The sequence below is a fragment of the Agelaius phoeniceus genome, chromosome 25 (assembly GCF_051311805.1).
Source record: "Agelaius phoeniceus isolate bAgePho1 chromosome 25, bAgePho1.hap1, whole genome shotgun sequence".
Lineage (NCBI taxonomy): Eukaryota > Metazoa > Chordata > Aves > Passeriformes > Icteridae > Agelaius > Agelaius phoeniceus.
Genome location: NC_135289.1, coordinates 3795975 through 3814135, shown reverse-complemented (window position 1 = coordinate 3814135; position 18161 = coordinate 3795975). Strand labels below are relative to the sequence as shown.

General features: G+C 42.3%; 1 protein-coding gene across 4 annotated transcripts in view; it reads right to left on the bottom strand.

The window, feature by feature from the left end:
- SRGAP2 (SLIT-ROBO Rho GTPase activating protein 2) overlaps window positions 1–18161 on the bottom strand; it is a 124755-nt gene that overhangs the window by 51054 nt on the left and 55540 nt on the right. For all 4 annotated transcript variants that reach the window (XM_054648875.2, XM_054648876.2, XM_077190654.1 and 1 more), the window contains exons 5-7: window positions 14258–14320; window positions 9462–9677; window positions 6670–6798 (exon numbers count right to left, since the gene is read on the bottom strand). In XM_054648875.2, coding sequence (XP_054504850.1) covers window positions 6670–6798; window positions 9462–9677; window positions 14258–14320 — 408 coding nt within the window. The remainder of the gene's footprint in view (window positions 1–6669; window positions 6799–9461; window positions 9678–14257; window positions 14321–18161) is intronic.

Sequence of the window (18161 nt, the reverse complement as noted above, 5' to 3'; positions counted from 1 at the left end):
AGGGGTCTTGTTCCTGGGAAAACACTCCAAAATCCTTGAATAACATCATTCAAAGAAGAGGAGAGGCACTGAAGTGCTACTGGAGAGACAAGACACAGGGTTTGGGTCATTTATAAAGGCCAATCTGCACCCAAACAATTCCACAATTCCAGCAAAACTGCTTCATTCCATGCACCTCAGGCAGGAGGATCATGAAAACAGAGTGCCCTGACTTTTAGGGGTCTTGTTCCTGGGAAAACACTCCAAAATCCTTGAATAACATCATTCAAAGAAGAGGAGAGGCACTGAAGTGCTACTGGAGAGACAAGACACAGCATTTGGGTCATTTATAAAGGCCAATCTGCACCAAACAATTCCACAATTCCAGCAAATCCGCTTCATTCCATGCACCTCAGGCAGGAGGAGCATGACCTGGACATGCAAACAGAGTCATCCAAAAGCCAGCAGCCAGCACTTGGGATGATTTCATTGCTGGGGTGAAACAGAAGAGCAAAAAAAAAAACTTTGAAGCAAGAAGTGGTTATGGTCAAGAATTTCCTGGCTGTGGCTGACACTGGGATGATGTCACTGGGACACAATCAAGCAGCTTCATTTCCACCATGGCTGCAGAGCCAAGTTTTCATGTTTCAGAAGAGGAGGGGGGGAAAAAAAAGGAGCTTTTCATGAGCATGAGATCAGAACCAGCCTGGATTTTTCATCAAGTGAGCAAGAAGGAGCCCACCTTGTTGGAATTACAAGCAAGATTACATCCACTAGGAGAATATCCAAAAAGGGAAAGAAAGAGACCATCTGCCTGATTGCTGTGCTGCTCTGTAAGCAAAATTCACATGGAAACTCCTCACCCATCATTTGGGTCTCATCACTGTCATTGTGTGCAAACACAGAGGGAAAAAGGGGGGAAAAAAAGAGGAGGAGGGGTTGGGGGAGAGGGAAGAGAAGCTGCTGGACCATTCCCTGCTCCCACAGAATTCCTGCCACTGAGTGCTGCAAGCCTGGCTCTGGTGCCAAACAAGCTGTGGCAGGTGGGAAGCCTTGGAAAAAGAGCTGCAGTTGCTGGTTGGGCTGCAGGCAGAGAATTAAGGGATTTTACATTCAATCAGAAAAGAACAAAACCAGCCGAGCAAAAGAAAAAATTTAAAAAAAAAAAAAGCAACCCAAAAGCAAAACAAAAAGCAAAACAAAAGAGGCTTGATTGAGAATGTGCACGTGTGGAGGCAGCCTTGGATCAAGAGGCTCTCACAGCTACTGCTCATTCTGCAGGGGGAAAGATGGGACAGGGATCAGGATCAGGATCAGCATCAGATAATCTCAGATTTAACAGCAGAACTGAATTTTCTTCCGTCCTTTTCACTGAATTTTTGGGGCTGCAATTTTTGGGGTGATGTGGAGATCACCCAGGCCAGGGCAGGGTCACCTGGAGGTGGCACAGGGACACGTCCAGGTGGGTTTGGGGTGGCTGCAGAGAGGGAAACTGCAGGAGCTCCCTGGCAGCACTTCCAGGGCTCTGCACCCTCATGGACAGAAGCTCCTCCTCAAGCTGAGGTGGAAGTTCTTGTGTTGGAGTTTAATGCTGCTTGTCCTGAAGAGAGCCTGGCACCATCCTGGCATCCCTAGGGGAGATGGGCATGGATGGATGGGAGATTCCATGGATTGATGGGATACAGACATGGATTGATGGGAGATTCCATGGATTGATGGGATACAGACATGGATTGATGGGATATTGGTATGGATTGATGGGATATTGGCATGGATTGATGGGATATTGGTATGGATTGATGGGATATTGGCATGGATTGATGGGATATTGGTATGGATTGATGGGATACAGACATGGACTGATGGGATACTGGTATGGATTGATGGGATATTGGCATGGATTGATGGGATACAGACATGGACTGATGGGAGATTGGCATGGATTGAAGGATATTGGCATGGATTGATGAGAGATTTTATGGACTGATGGGATATTGGCATGGATTGATGGGAGATTGGCATGGATGGGATATTGATAAAGATTGATGGGATACTGATATAGATTGATGGGATATTTTATGGATTGATGGGAGATTCAATGGACTGATGGGCTATTTGTATGGACTGAGAGGAGATTGGCATGGAATGATGGGATATTTTATGGATTGATGGAAGATTGATATGGATTGATAGGATATTTTATGGATTGATGGGATATTTTATGGATTGATGGGAAACTGGCATGGATTGACTGGGGATTGATATGGAATGATGGGAGATTAGTATGGATTGATGGGAGATTCTGTGGATTGATGGGATATTTTATGGACTGATGGGAGACTGGCATGGACTGGTGGGATATTGGCATGGATTGATGGGAGATTGGCATGGATTGATAGGATATTTTATGGATTGATGAGATATTTTATGGATTGATGAGATATTTTATGGATTGATAGGATATTTTATGGTTTGATGAGATATTTTATGAATTGATGGGATATTTTATGGATTGATAGGATATTCTATGGATTGATGAGATATTTTATGGATTGATGGGATATTTTATGGATTGATGGGATATTTTATGGATTGATAGGATATTTTATGGATTGCTGGGATATTTTATGGATTGATGGAAGATTGATATGAATTGATAGGATATTTTATAGATTGATGGGATATTTTATGGATTGATGACATTTTATGGATTGATAGGATATTTTATGGATTGATAGGATATTTTATAGATTGATGGGATATTTTATAGATTGATAGGATATTTTATGGACTGATGAGGTATTTTATGGATTGATAGGATATTTTATGGATTGCTGGGATATTTTATGGACTGATGAGATATTCTATGGATTGATGGGATATTTTATGGATTGATGGGACCCCCTCCCAGCCTCCCCTTCTCCAGCCCCCCAGTCTCTCATCAGGGAGATGCTCCAGCCCCCAGATCACCTTTGTGGGTTCTGCTGGACCCTCTGCAGCACCTCCCTGTCACGCCCCAGCTGCAGAGCCCAGAGCTGGGCACAATCCCTGCCGTGGGACAGGTGCTTGTGCACCTTCCCAGTGTGACCAGTTTGTGACCAGTTTGTCCCCAGAAAGGCACTGGGAGGGCTGGGAACCCACAGGGGCAGGGAATGTGTCCCACCCCACCTGGCTCAGGCAGACTGGGTTGGCTCTTTGCTATTGAAGCCATGACAGAAAACATTTCCCCCACTTAAAAAGGGTTTTTTATTTTCTTCAGTCCAGTGTTGCATGTTTGTAAATGCACCAGTCCTGCCGTCCCTTTTCTGGGTTATATAAATGTTTGATGGAACCATTCTCCAAGGAAATCAATTTTTTATAAGAATTTAATGATAACTCATTCAAATTCACTTCCCAACATGACAGCTGATTAACCCTTTAGCTTTCAAACAGGCCTCAAAAGTGGAAGATTGAAGATTTAAGGGGGAAAATTGTTTGTTTTAAAATGCAATTCACATTTGGGAAGGGAAGGATGAGATCCTGGGGTAACACCTCCTCTGCAAGAGCAAAGCAGGCTCTGAGCCTCACACACACATTTTGATCTTTTTTTTTTTTCCTTTTTCCAATCCTGTCCTAGTGACCCTTTTATAAATATGAGTTAATGCAAACTTCCCCATTACTGTAATATTTCATTAGCATCAAAGAGCTGTCTCAGTCCCCAAAGTCAGGAAATTCAAAACTACTGGGCTATGGCAGAAACAATTTATTGCTCTTAACTCTCAACAAAGAATTAACTCCCTGTTATCCTTCCCTGCACACTGCAGAGGGAACAATGTGCTGGATAAACATGACATTAAATATAAAGTTTAATGCTGTTTGGCCTAACACAATCTCCTTGTAAGTAACTTTGAAGATTACTTTTATATTATATTTCAAAATTCAATATCACCAAATGATTAGATCGAGGGAAGGCATTACAGCCTGGCTTTAAAAAATCACATTTTTATTCGAGTCAGATGGCTCAGATAACCATCACTGGTTATAATTGTTAATTTTCAATCCTTCAGGATCAAAGGCATTAATAAATCTATTTTCCCTGTGTCTTCACAACGAGATAACTGAACTCCATCCTGTGCTCCCAGACAAGCCCCACATTTTTCCATGCCTGAACACAGAGCAGATAACACTTTGATTCTGAAGATGATGGGAACTTGTGGAGTTAAACTGAATGTTCCAAGGGCAGGGACTCACCCAGAGCCAGACAAATCCCTGAAATTCAGAAATCTGGGTTCTTGTTCTGCCTTGCCCCAGACACAGCTGGGACTGCCCAGGGAGAGCAGCTCTTCCTTCCAGATTCGTCCTGTCCTGCTGAACACAGCTCTGTGCTCACAAATCATTCTGGGATGTGAAACCCAAATGGACTCTTTGCTACCTGGGATTAATTAAAACACACCAAGAACAATCAACTGAACCAGGCAGCATTTGGGGGAAGGCTTGAGAGACAGAGCTTTAGATGAAAAAAATTAAAACAACTCAATCAGGCTGATGCTGGTGAAATTAATCCCAACCTTGTAGCTTTGATATAAATATGTACAGAGAGTTCTAATTTGTTAAAAACCCAGGGCCAGGCAATTAATGTTGAGCAAATGTTAACCAAAACAGGGCTCCTAAAAAGGCAGCAGGGATAAACAAACCAGGCCTCAGCACTCCTGCAAACCATGACATTTGGAAATAACAGCATTTTTCAAGCCCCCTCTCTGTGACAGCCCTGACCTCCAAAGGACAGGTTTAAATCAACACCTGGCACAAAAGCACTCCAGGAGAGTTTATGTGAATAAATGTATCCTCCAGACTGCTGCTCATTCTAAGAGCTGGCTAATTAATAGAGATCTGAGTGCTCTTTATTGCCTGGGTCTGGAGACTCCTGTGCTCAGCACTCCCTGCAGGCTCTGCAGCCACCGATCCCAGCAGGGCCCACAGAGCCCCTGCCCCACATCAGCCAGTCCAGGCTGGAGGGGCTGCTCCACCCTTGGCAAACACCTCAGGGCTCCTGACTGCCTTTGCTCAGTTTCCAAAAATCAGAATTTTGGTTTTTTTTTTTCCTTTTTTTTTTTTTGTTGGTTGGGTTTTTTTTGGTTGTTGTTTGTTTGTTCTTTTGGGGTTTTTTTGTGGTTTTGTGGGTATTTTTGTTGTTTTTAGGGTTTTTTTGGTGGTTTGTTTTTCTTTTTGTTTAGTTTGGTTTGGTTTTTTTGTTGTTGGTTTTTTTGGGGGGGGTTGGGGGGTTTTTGGGTTTTTTTTTGGTTTTTTTGGTTCTTTTTTTGGTGGTGTTTTGGGTTTTTTTTTGTTTTGGTTTGTTTTGGTTTTTTGGGGTTTTTTTTGGTGGGGTTTTTTTTTTGTTTGTTTTTTGAGTATTTTTGGTTCTTTTTTTGGTTTTTTTTTGTTTGTTTGTTTGGTTTGGGGTTTTTTTTTTTTTTTGGTTCTTTTTTTTTATGCTTGTTTGTTTGGTTGGTTTGTTTTGTTTGTTGGTTTTTGGTTTGGTTTGGTTTTTTTTTTTTACCAAAAGCAGAATTGCTGCCCCCTGAATGGAACGGTGGGGAGACTGAAACATGTCCTGGTGGGCAGGGCAAGGATCAGAGGGAAGGGCTGCAGCTGTGTCAGGGAGCTTTGGGACGGAAATCAGGGAAAGATTCTTCCCCCAGAGAGTGCTGGGCACTGCTCCAAACCCTCCAGAGCTCCAGGAGTGCTTGGACAGCACCCTCAGGCTCAGGGTGGGATTTGGGGGTGTCTGGACAGGGCCAGGAGCTGGACTGGGTGTTTGGACAGCACCCTCAGGCTCAGGGTGGGATTTGGGGGTGTCTGGACAGGGCCAGGAGCCGGACTGGGTGTTTGGACAGCACCCTCAGGCTCTGGGTGGGATTTGGGGGTGTCTGGACAGGGCCAGGAGCTGGACTGGGTGTTTGGACAGCACCCTCAGGCTCAGGGTGGGATTTGGGGGTGTCTGGACAGGGCCTGGAGCTGGACTGGGTGTTTGGACAGCACCCTCAGGCTCTGGGTGGGATTTGGGGGTGTCTGGACAGGGCCTGGAGCTGGACTGGGTGTTTGGACAGCACCCTCAGGCTCAGGGTGGGATTTGGGGGTGTCTGGACAGGGCCAGGAGCTGGACTGGGTGTTTGGACAGCACCCTCAGGCTCTGGGTGGGATTTGGGGGTGTCTGGGCAGGGCCAGGAGCTGGACTGGATGATCCCTGTAGGATCCAACTCCGAATATTCCATAATTCAATGCCTTTTCCCAAAAAAAAAAAGCAGCTTTAGGAAACACCTCTGAACTCCCCCTCTTCTACCAAATCCCTTCCAGTGTTTCTACACCTCAAAATCTTTCTTTTTTCAGACGTGCTGCTGAGTTAAAACCTCGTGGCTTTGCCTAAACGAAAATGCCAGGCAGCAGGGTGACACTGAAGCTGGGGCTCACTGGAACTTGGCAGCTTCTCCTCTTCCCTCTCCCAGTGGGAGCAAAGCCCCTTGTCTGTGGAACAGGGGTGGCCACCTGAGAAAAGCTCTTGGGACACCTTCATGACCCAATTATCAGGCCACTGCCAGCCCCAGGCTGCCCAGGCCAGCTGTGCAGAGGTTTCCAGCTGTGCAGAGGTTTCCAGCTGTGCAGAGGTTTCCAGCTGTGCAGAGGGAGGACAGGGGAGTGGGGGGAGGCACTTACATCAATGAGATCAGACAGGTCATGGATGTAGTACTTGAACACTGAGGCATTGGTGGCTTCCAGGGCCAGCAGATATTCATTCCTTGCCTTGATTGCCTTCAGTCTGTTCTCTGTGTACTTTGCTTGGCGCTGAAAGACAAAAAAAAACCCAAATACAGCATTAAAAACCCTAAAATACAGCATTAAAATAGGTGAGTAACACCAGAAAGACAAAAAAACCCCAAAATATACCAATAAAAACCCCAAAATATAGCATTAAAATAGGTGAGTAACACCAGAAAGACAAAAAAACCCCAAAATATACCAATAAAAACCCCAAAATATAGCATTAAAATAGGTAACACCAGAAAGACAAAAAAACCCCCAAAATATACCAATAAAAACCCCAAAATATACCAATAAAAACCCCAAAATATAGCATTAAAATAGGTGAGTAACACCAGAAAGACAAAAAACCCCCAAAATATACCAATAAAAACCCCAAAATATAGGATTAAAAGGAGGTGAGTAACCTTACTCTGCTCACACTGATTTTTGCCCATTTGAATTCCAGTTTTGCCAGGACTCCAATTCACATTTCCAGTCTTGGAGTCCTGGCAAAACTGGAATGAATGGATGATTGCAGATGAATTATTTAGATGTGTTTAAGCATTGCTGCACTGGACTGAAAGGCTTGAGGCTGTGGGATGGGGAAGAATAAAGGAGGAATGAAGGGACAAGGGGGTTTAGGAGGGTCTGAGGGTTGCTACAAGCACCCCAACACTTCCAAGGCCTGAATTTGGTCCTTCCAGAGCCTAAATCCACCCAAAAATAACCCCTTCCCTTCCATGGGCTTGAACCTTGCAGCTGAATTGCTGGGGTCAGCAGTGAGGCCCCTGGTTCTGCCCCCACAGCCAGCTTGGGCTTGCTGGGCTCCCTAGAGCACAGGCCCCGAGCCTGGACCACAGAAATAACCCCAGGAATTAACCAGGGATTCCAGCAGGCAGCTGCTGCTCTCCCACTCCAACCTGCTTTTTTTGTGCCATGCACATCCCATTCCTGGGTCTATCTCATTTTTGTGTACATCCCATGTTTTTGCTATGCGCATCCCGTGTTTGTGCCCATCCCATTTTTCTGCACATCCCTTTTTTCTGCACATCCCATTTTTGTGCCATGCACATCCCACTTTTGAGCACATTCCACTTCTGTGCCATGCATATCTCATTTTTATGCACATCCCATTTTTCTGCCTATCCCATTTTTGTGCACATCCCATTTTTCTGCCTATCCCATTTTTATGCACATCCCATTTTTGTGCCATACACATCCCATTTTTATGCACATCCCATTTTTGTGCCCATCCCATTTTTGTGCCTATCCCATTTTTATGCACATCCCATTTTCATGCACATCCCATTTTTGTGCCATACACATCCCATTTTTGTGCCATACACATCCCATTTTTGTGCCTATCCCATTTTTATGCACATCCCATTTTTGTGCACATCCCATTTTTGTGCACATCCCATTTTCGTGCCTATCCCATTTTTATGCCCATCCCATTTTTGTGCCCATCCCATTTTTGTGCACATCCCATTTTTGTGCCATACACATCCCATTTTTATGCACATCCCATTTTTATGCACATCCCATTTTTGTGCCATACACATCCCATTTTTATGCCCATCCCATTTTTGTGCCATACACATGCCATTTTTATGCACATCCCATTTTTATGCACATCCCATTTTTCTGCATATCCCATTTTTATGCACATCCCATTTTTGTGCCATACACATCCCATTTTTATGCACATCCCATTTTTATGCACATCCCATTTTTCTGCATATCCCATTTTTATGCCTATCCCATTTTCGTGCCTATCCCATTTTCGTGCCTATCCCATTTTTGTGCCATACACATCCCATTTTTATGCCTATCCCATTTTTGTGCCTATCCCATTTTTGTGCACATCCCATTTTTGTGCCCATCCCATTTTTGTGCCCATCCCATTTTTATGCACATCCCATTTTTATGCACATCCCATTTTTCTGCATATTCCATTTTTGTGCCTATCCCATTTTTGTGCCTATCCCATTTTTATGCACATCCCATTTTTATGCACATCCCATTTTTCTGCCTATCCCATTTTCATGCCTATCCCATTTTCGTGCCTATCCCATTTTCGTGCACATCCCATTTTCGTGTACATCCCATTTTTGTGCCATACACATCCCATTTTTGTGCCTATCCCATTTTTATGCACATCCCATTTTTGTGCACATCCCATTTTTGTGCACATCCCATTTTTGTGCCATACATATCCCATTTTTATGCACATCCCATTTTTCTGCACATCCCATTTTTCTGCATATCCCATTTTTATGCACATCCCATTTTTGTGCCATACACATCCCATTTTTATGCACAACCCATTTTTGTGCCATACACATCCCATTTTTATGCACATCCCATTTTTATGCACATCCCATTTTTGTGCCCATCCCATTTTTGTGCCCATCCCATTTTTATGCACATCCCATTTTTGTGCACATCCCATTTTTATGCACATCCCATTTTTATGCCCATCCCATTTTTATGCACATCCCATTTTTGTGCCCATCCCATTTTTATGCACATCCCATTTTTATGCACATCCCATTTTTGTGCCCGTCCCATTCCCTGGGATAACACCAACTGCCCCTGCCTGTCCTGAAGGAATCTGCTGCTGGTTTTGCCTTCCCTTGAGCTGGCTCTTAACAAACCCTGCCCCAGGAGTGAGGTTTGCCTCTGGGGAGGGACCCTGCCCCTACCTTCTCCTTCATCTTCTCGATTTTTTTGACGGAGCTCCTCCGGACGTGTTTCTCCTCAAACTTGACATTGGAGGTGGAGTCAGGGGAGCGTGGTGTCTGTTTGTCCTCCTGCTTCACTGACTTCCCAATCTGCTTCTCCTCCTGCTTCTCTGCCTCCTTCAGCTTGCTCTGGGCACTGATGCTGTCAGCGTTGTACATGTGGTAGGTTTTCATCACCTGCGGACAACAAAATCCAGCACTCAGCTCCCTGTGGGAATCCATAAAACCAGAGGGGTTTGGGAAAGCTGCAAAAGGCCTCAGAGACAGCAGAACTGGGACTGGAGCTAAGCAGGAGCCATGAGATTGGCCAGCAGAAAAATTATGTGAGAAATAGAAAAGTAAGGACAAATAGAACAATGGTCTGTGTATTAATGCTTGTCTGGAATAACTCCCTAAGCTGCAGAAAAGTTTATCTGGTGAGATATACTATATATAATATAACATAACATAACATAACATCTAGGGAGTTCTAAGCTTAATAATGGAGCTCTGTGCATTGTGGTTTAAGGTTTACAAGCAAATATTGTATTTGGAATAAGCAAGCATTGTTTAACCAAAGGTAACTGTGCTTATAGTGGTTGAACTACTGTCAGTATAGATTATGTACTATACAGATATAAATACTGTCAATGTGCTTTTGCTTTGTGTGATTGGTCAGAAAACTTTTAAAGTGAGCTGTAACATTAAGTTCTTTGTCTCCTACCAAAACTGTAAACTACTAACATCTTCCCATGGTCATAACCATGGAATGAGGCTGATGCTGGAAAATGAACCAGCTCCAGGCACGCTCCCAGCAGCCCTGTCCTGTTTGGGATTTATACACAGTGCCCAGCTGTGGGTCTGCAACACCTGAACCACAAAACAAAACCCACTCAGGGCAACTCCCCAGGGCAGAAAAGCAGGGCAGTGTCACTGCCATGTTTCCTGAAAAATCCCTTCCCCAGGATTTCATCTCCTGGGAAGCTGAGAAGCCTCAGAGAAAAATGAAAACAATAATTTTCTGCTTTGCTTCTCCTCTGTTTTGCTGCTCTGGCATGTGGCTGGAGATTGTTTATCCAACAGGTGAGTGTTTGATTGGTTTCATGTGAATTGTTTTAACTTAATGACCAATCACAGTCCAGCTGTGTCAGGACTGGAAGGAGTCAGGAGTTTTCATTGTCGTTCTTGTTAAGCCTTCTGTCTGTCTCCTTTCTGTATAATGTAATATAATGTAATATAATGTAATATAATGTAATATAATGTAATATAATATAATTAGTAAAATATAATGAATATACTATAATGTAACATAATATAACATAACATAGTATAGCATAATATAATATAGTAAAATATTATGTTATATTATATTATGAAATAAAATAAAATATTAATCTTCTAAGAACATAGAATCAAATTCATCTCTTCCCTCCTCCTTTGGGGTTTTCTGCAAATTCAGCAGGGCAGGAGGAGCCTGAGAGAGTGGGGCTCTCAAAATGGGTCTGAAATCCAAGTGGGTGATTTGATTCTGCAGCTGCTGCTTGGGTTGGCTTTGCTGTGTGCCTTCCTGCACCAGGCAGCAAAGGAGGCACAAAAACAACAAAAAAAGGGCTGCAGACTAATCCAGCCTCCTTGACTGTTCAAAGGAAGTGATATGGCAGGAAAATGAGAGCTTTTCATCAGCAGGTAAGGTTTCTGAAGGGAGCCCCAGCAGCCTTTCATGTGGGGGAAGCAGAGCTTTGAACAGCTCAGCATGGAAACCCAGCCTCAGCACAGGGCCTGCAAGAGCCACTCAGCTGCCACTTGCTCAAATCAAATCTGGGACATAAAAATACTTCTGGGTACCTTATATTTAAAAAAAAAATTTTTTTATATATATATATATTTTTAAATATATATATAAAATATATATATAAATATAAATATATTATAAATATATAAATATATATATTATAAATATATATATAAAATTATATATATAATTTTAATATTATATATTATTATAAATAAAATATAAATATATTTATTTTTGAATATATATATATTCAAAAATAAATATATTTATATTTTATTTATAATAATATATAATATTAAAATAAGATATATTATATATAATATATTAAAAATATGTAATATATAATAATATATAGATATTATTTTATTATTTTATAATAATAAAAATAAAATATCTATTTTAATTTTTATTATTAATTTATATATTTAAAATATATAAAATAATAGAAATAAAAATATATAAAGATTTATAAATAATATATATAAATATATATAATAAAATTATAAATTAATGCTAAAATTCTAAATTAAATAAATTAATATTCAAGTGTGGTTCTAGGCTTTAGGGAGACCTGGACCCTGTGCTCTATGGACACCTTCTATTACAGCACATTTTTATTAGTGAATATAGATAAATATCCCCCACCACTGCCAGAAATCCCATTTGTTTCATGTGATATTAATGTCTAGATTTGTGTTAAGCAAACAGAACCAAAGGACATGAGATCTAAACCAGTTTTTTATCCATAAATGCAAAGCAATTTGAATCCCTCACCAACACAAACAAGATACAACACTCACAGGGGGCAAAAATAAAATGCACAATTGCATGAAGTAGCAGCAATAAAGGCTCCACTTGTGAATAATCTGATTTATTTCAGATGAAAACCCCTTTACAGCTATTTTGCAGCAGAACACAACACAATTTCACCTACGTGGGCTGCAGTGATCAGCAGAGGTCCCAGATTCAAAGAGACTCTGGATTTAAACATGAAAGAAAATGTGGCTGCAGCCAGTGCTAAGGAACATCCTGAATAATTCACACACCCCCCTCCCAGCCCCTGCAGATGCTCAGACTATAAAGCAGGAGTTCATAATTATAATAATTGATGCCAAGGAGTTGCTCTTCCCCTCTTGCTCAGAGCAGAGCTGGCAGAGAGGAAAAACAGAGGGAGAAATCCCAGTTTTGGTGGGTTTTTAATGGTTTTGTGCCACTCTGGCAAAGAGCAAAAGCAGAAGGAGAAATCCCAGTTTTGATGGGGTTTTTAATGGTTTTGTGCCACTCTGGCAATGAGCAAAAACAGAGAGAAAAATCCCAGTTTTGGTGGGTTTTTAATGGTTTTGTGCCATTCTGGTAGAGAGGAAAAACAGAGGGAAAAATCCCAGTTTTGCTGTGTTTTTAATGGTTTTGTGCCACTGTGGCAGCCAGCAAAAGCAGAAGGAGAAATCCCAGTTTTGGTGGGTTTTTAATGGTTTTGTGCCACTTTGGTAGAGAGGAAAAGCAGAGAGAAAAATCCCAGTTTTGATGGGGTTTTTAATGGTTTTGTGCCATTCTGGTAGAGAGGAAAAACAGAGGGAAAAAATCCCAGTTTTGGTGGGGTTTTTAATGGTTTTGTGCCACTCTGGCAAAGAGCAAAAGCAGAGGGAAAAAATCCCAGTTTTGGTGGGTTTTTTATGGTTTTGTGCCATTTTGGTAGAGAGCAAAAGCAGAGAGAAAAATCCCAGTTTTGGTGAGTTTTTAATGGCTTTAATTCCAGCAAAAAAAGCATCTTTTAGCACCACCAAAAGTGGCTTTTTGCAAAGGAAAAGCTTTTCTGGTGAAGGGACAATTCAGAGCTCTGCAGCAGGAGGAATGAATAAATAAGTAAAATTTCAAATTCCCAGCACTGCCATTAAAAATATCAATACCTTACTTGCACTTTGTTTAGCACATTCTGGAAGCTCTTCCTTCCAGGGGTAGAGAAATCAGCAGAATTCATTATTTGGATCAAAAAAATGACCTGTCAGAGCCTGGCACCCAGAAATGATCCCCAGTCCATGAAACTGCACTCCAGATCAGAAATTGCTCCTAAAATCTGATTTTTTTTAGCAAATCCATGTCCTTCCTTAGGATCCCATCCATGACAGGGCTCAAAAATTGAGCCAATTATGCCCTGAAATAGAAAACTGTTTCTGGAGTGCTGATTTGCCTGAATATTTGGCTTTGAGGCTCTAATTGCAATAAACTGTAACGAAACAATTCCCTCTATACGTTTTACTGACATAAGAAATTTCAGGGAAGGCCCTGAAACTCGGTAAATCTGATTTTTTTTACCCCAAATTTCACCACAGGGTCAATGTGCCACAGCCTGAGAAAGAACCCTGAGTCACTTTTCGGAAGGAGGAAGGCCAGAAAATAAATCTCAGTGTCGTGACCCAACAAATCACTAAGGAAGGACAAAATAAAAGGCATTTTTGAGCCACTGAACACTGAGTTCTGCTTTTAAGGAAGAGAACTTGCTCAGCAACAGCAAAATTTTCATCAAGCAAGAGGTTTTTCCATTCAACATTGTGAGGAGGAGAAAAATCCCCACACAGCACATGAGAATTTGGGGAAACATCCTCCTTCCTCTTCCTCCTCCTCCTCTTTGGGGTCTCCAGTGGATTTAATGAGAAATAAAAAGCAGAGATGGGAAAATCTCCCTCTAAAAGGAGCTGTTGAGCTGAGGGGCAAATAAGCTCACACCACACAAACCCCAAGATTTTGGGCATATTTGGAAATAATTCTCCTGTCTCTGGCTCTTTTTTAAACAATCGCTGCAGCAAAGTGTGTGAAGGTGAGATCTGGGGGGAGACAACACTCAGAGAGCTGAAAAAACACAAAATCAGAGGGGAAAAAATGGGATTTATGGAGCTTTAGAGCAGGGATTGCAGCATTTCTCAGGCAGAAGTCAAACACTTCTCCCTTCTGCCTGAGGAGATGCCAAGAAATGAGTTTGATTTACCGTGTAGAGTTCATTCAAAACCTTCATCAGGTCCTCCTGGAGCTGCAGTCCCACTTCCTTGCTCTGCAACAGAACAGAGAAATGAAAGTTAACAGAGGAAGAGGCTGCAGAGGAAGTGAGCAAGGGGCAGCCACAAATAATGGAGGCTCAATGAAGCAGCACTGGTAAATCCAATCAGTGGCTGTGCTGCAGCAGGGGTGTTAATAAAGTGAAATTTCAGATGGGCACTGTCAGGGGGGAAAGAAAGAAAAAAGAAAAGGAAAAAAAAAGGGGAAAAAGGGAGGAAAAATGAAAAAAAAGGGGGAAAAAAAAGGGGAAAAAAGGGGAAAAGAAGAGGAAAAAAAGGGGAAAAGAAGAGGGGGAAAAAGGGGGGAAAAGGAAAGAAAAAAGAAAAATGAAAGGGAAAAAAAGGAAAAAGGGGAAAAAAAGAGGAAAAAGGGAAAGAAAAAAAGGAAAAAAGGAAGAAAAGGGAAAAAAAGGAAAAAAGGGAAAAAAAGGGGGGGGAAATGAAAAAAAGTAAAAAAAATTAAAAGGGAAAAAAGAAAAAACAAGAAAAAGAAGAAAAAAAGGGGAAAAAAGAAAAAAAAAAAGAAAGCTCAATGGAACACAGATGGAAATTTCCAGAGAATGTGAAATTTTCAATTTTTAAGCCTGAAAATACAGAATTTTCCCATTTTCACGAGATCAAGGAAGACTGTGGATGTAGGACAGCTTGGTGTGGAAGCAGAAGGAAAGCAGGATATGAAAACCACAACAAAACAGGAATAACTTAATTCAGTTTATAGATTTTATTCATTCCCTGCCCACTAAGGCAGCATTTGTGTGCTCCAAGTCTCATGTTACAAGTGTTTAATATCTACTGGGGCAAGCAAATTTGATAAATTCAAGATTATTTCTGCCTACAACATTCAGGAAAAGAAAGAGATAAAGAGGCAGTGCAGCCAAACCCATGCTTAAACCAACATTTCTGCCCAGGAAGTCAAGATAGTGCTAAGCCATGAGGAAAAAACCCAACAACACGCTGATAAATTGAAAAGCCAGAAGAGAAAGATTATGTGATTTAAATTTGAATTATTCTTTGCTCCACACTGTCCAGTTCAGCAGTGCTTGGAGTTTCTGAGATTAAAAAAATGCTTTATTAGAGATCTTTTTTTTTATTATTATTTTGGGGTGTCGTGGCTCAGACCAGCCTGGAATTGCTCTGCTGGCAGCACAATGGGATTCCCAGGTATCCAGTGCCCAACCATGTGGATTTTCCACATGTTCCAATCCCAGATTCCTCAGCCTGCTGCCCATCAGACACAAACACTGACAAAGGAAAGGTTTTCCTGGGGAATCCCTAATTTAGAGAGACTTTCTTGATTCCAAACAGGGTTTTGTCCCCATAAATATCCTCAATTAAGTGGAAAGGGCAGGGAAAGGTCCCTGCTCCAGCAGCCCAGGGAATCTCCCAGCTAAAATCAGAGCAGAAAATGGGTTTTAAACCCAGCAGGGCAGGCAGATGCTGAGCTGCTACCTGGCCTGTCCTGAGGCCCCTCTGCCACAGAATAAATCTGCTTTTCTACCCATTACCATTTGCCAGTCACTTCACAATACCCATACATAAAAATCTAAAAGATTTTTAGATCAAACTGAAAAGAATCAGTTTGTTCAGACACTGCTCTAATTTAGAGAAAAGCACAGAGCTGGTGATTCCTAACCTCCAGGAGAGTTTGAGGAACTCAAACCCACGGGATTTCACCTCTGGAAGCAGCAGGAGCTGAGATCTGGGGTGTTCTGGCTGCCTGTCCTGGACTGCCAAGGGAATTGTATTTTATTACAGATATATTATTTATCTGTATGGCAGCTGTCTCCTGTTCAGTGGGCAGCTTTCCTCGTCTCTTCCACAACGACTCCTCCCTCCGGAGGGATAATAATATTGTATTATAATAATAATTATTATCTGCTGATATTATAATAATAATAATCTGCTGATATTATAATAATCTGCTGATAAGAGGCCATGGAATGTCCCTGCATGGCTGATAAGAACTACAGCATCCCATTGGGAGATGTGAGCCCAGAGGGAGGAGCCAAGCATTCCTACCTGGATATAATCTGGAGATTCTGGAACACCAGCCAAGCATTCCTACCTGGATATAATCTGGAGATTCTGGAACACCAGCACAGCTTCTGCACTGGATTGCCCAGAGGAGCAGCAGCTGCCTCTGCCCCTGGATCTTCAGAGGCAGAGACTGCACCTTTCTCCAGGATCCCTGCTCCAGCAGAACCAGCCCTGGCACTGCAGGAGGGCTGAGCCACAATTCCAATGGTTCTGCTGCCCACACCCTGACCCACAGGGTGTCAGGCTGGGCTCTGACTCTGGCAGTGTTGGTTTGGTTCACTGCATTGTTTATTTTATCCTTTTATTTTCTTCCCCAATAAAGAACTGTTATTTTGCTCCCATATTTTTGCCTGAGAGCTCCTTAATTTCAAATTGATAACAATTTGGAGGGAGGGGGGTTCACATTTTCCATTTCAGGTGAGGCTCCTGCCCTCCTTAGCACACACCTGCCTTTCCAAACCAAGAGTGCCTTTTGCTCCCCATGGAGGTGATTAATGGGAGGGACTGCCTGCAGTGCCCTGAGCACTGATCTTTTCACACACAAAGACTTTCCACACACACTCCCAGTGCTGCTGCAACTGCTTGGCCTGGCCCCATCATCTGCCTCTCACCCCTGCTCTTTCCAGCCCATTTTGCTCATTTCTTGCACTGAAAAATTGCTCATTTGCTGCACAAATTGCTGAAGCATCAATTATAGGACAGATTAAAATGAATGTTTTAATGCAGGTTGGGGTTGAAGGGGTAAAGATGATGCCAAATTGTCAAAACACAAAACTCTCTGTGCTTCCAAATGAGCTCTTAAGAAAGGAGCTGCTGGATTGCTGGGCTGGAAAAATCCTTTCCATTAGGATGAAGGTAAAACAGATCACAGGGGACATCAGAACAAGAGCTGTGCAATGAGCACTGTTAATGTAAAATTGTTCCCTGCACTGATTCCACCAAAAAAAAAATGTCTAGGTGAAAAAAAAGCTGAGCTGGCTGACCCTGATAAATGAAAATACATTGGAGGAAGCAGAAGGGTTTGCTTGGGAAAGTCAGAGGAAAATGGATTGGATGTCAGGAAAAAGTTGTTGCTTGAGTGCAGTGGAGGGAGGTGGAGGTGATGCACAGAGGGAATTTCCCTGAATTCCCAAAGAATTCCAAGTGCAGATTAAAGGCTGCTGATCCCACTGCCATCCAGGCACGAGAGATTCCAGCATCATGCCAGAAAATACCACAGAATTATGAATAAAATCCATGCCAAGGAAAGACAACAAAGCCCTGGCAGTTGTCAATGTCTCAGTGTCAATTACTATTGCAGCAGCCAATTCTGTATTGTTCTGTATTTTCTCTGTTATTCTGTGTGTTTTGCAAAGGAAGAACAATTCATTTTGTAAACAAGGCAATAAATAAAAGATATTCTGATCAGCTTTGCTGTGATCTACTCCTGGTTTTACCTGCAACCAAGTCTATCTCCCTTAACCTGAGGAAGGGCTTGTGCAACAAAATCTCAATTAATTGGCTCCACTAATGAGCTGGGTGTGTGTGTGGGGTGGGGGTGTGCCCATAAACTGTCTGTCCTTCTTATCTGAGCAGGTTAAACCCTTCTCCTGCAGATCTGGGAGATGATCTGGCTGGAAGAGCATCCCTGGGACAGGCACAGGAGCTCCCTGCACACCTGAGCGGGGCAGGGAGAGGTCACAGAGAGACCTTCCAGAGAACCACCAGGCTGGAATCACCTTCAGGATCATTAAATCCAACCCAGCCCCAACCCCTCAACTGAGCCCTGGCCCCCAGAGCCACATCCAGGCTTTGTTAAAC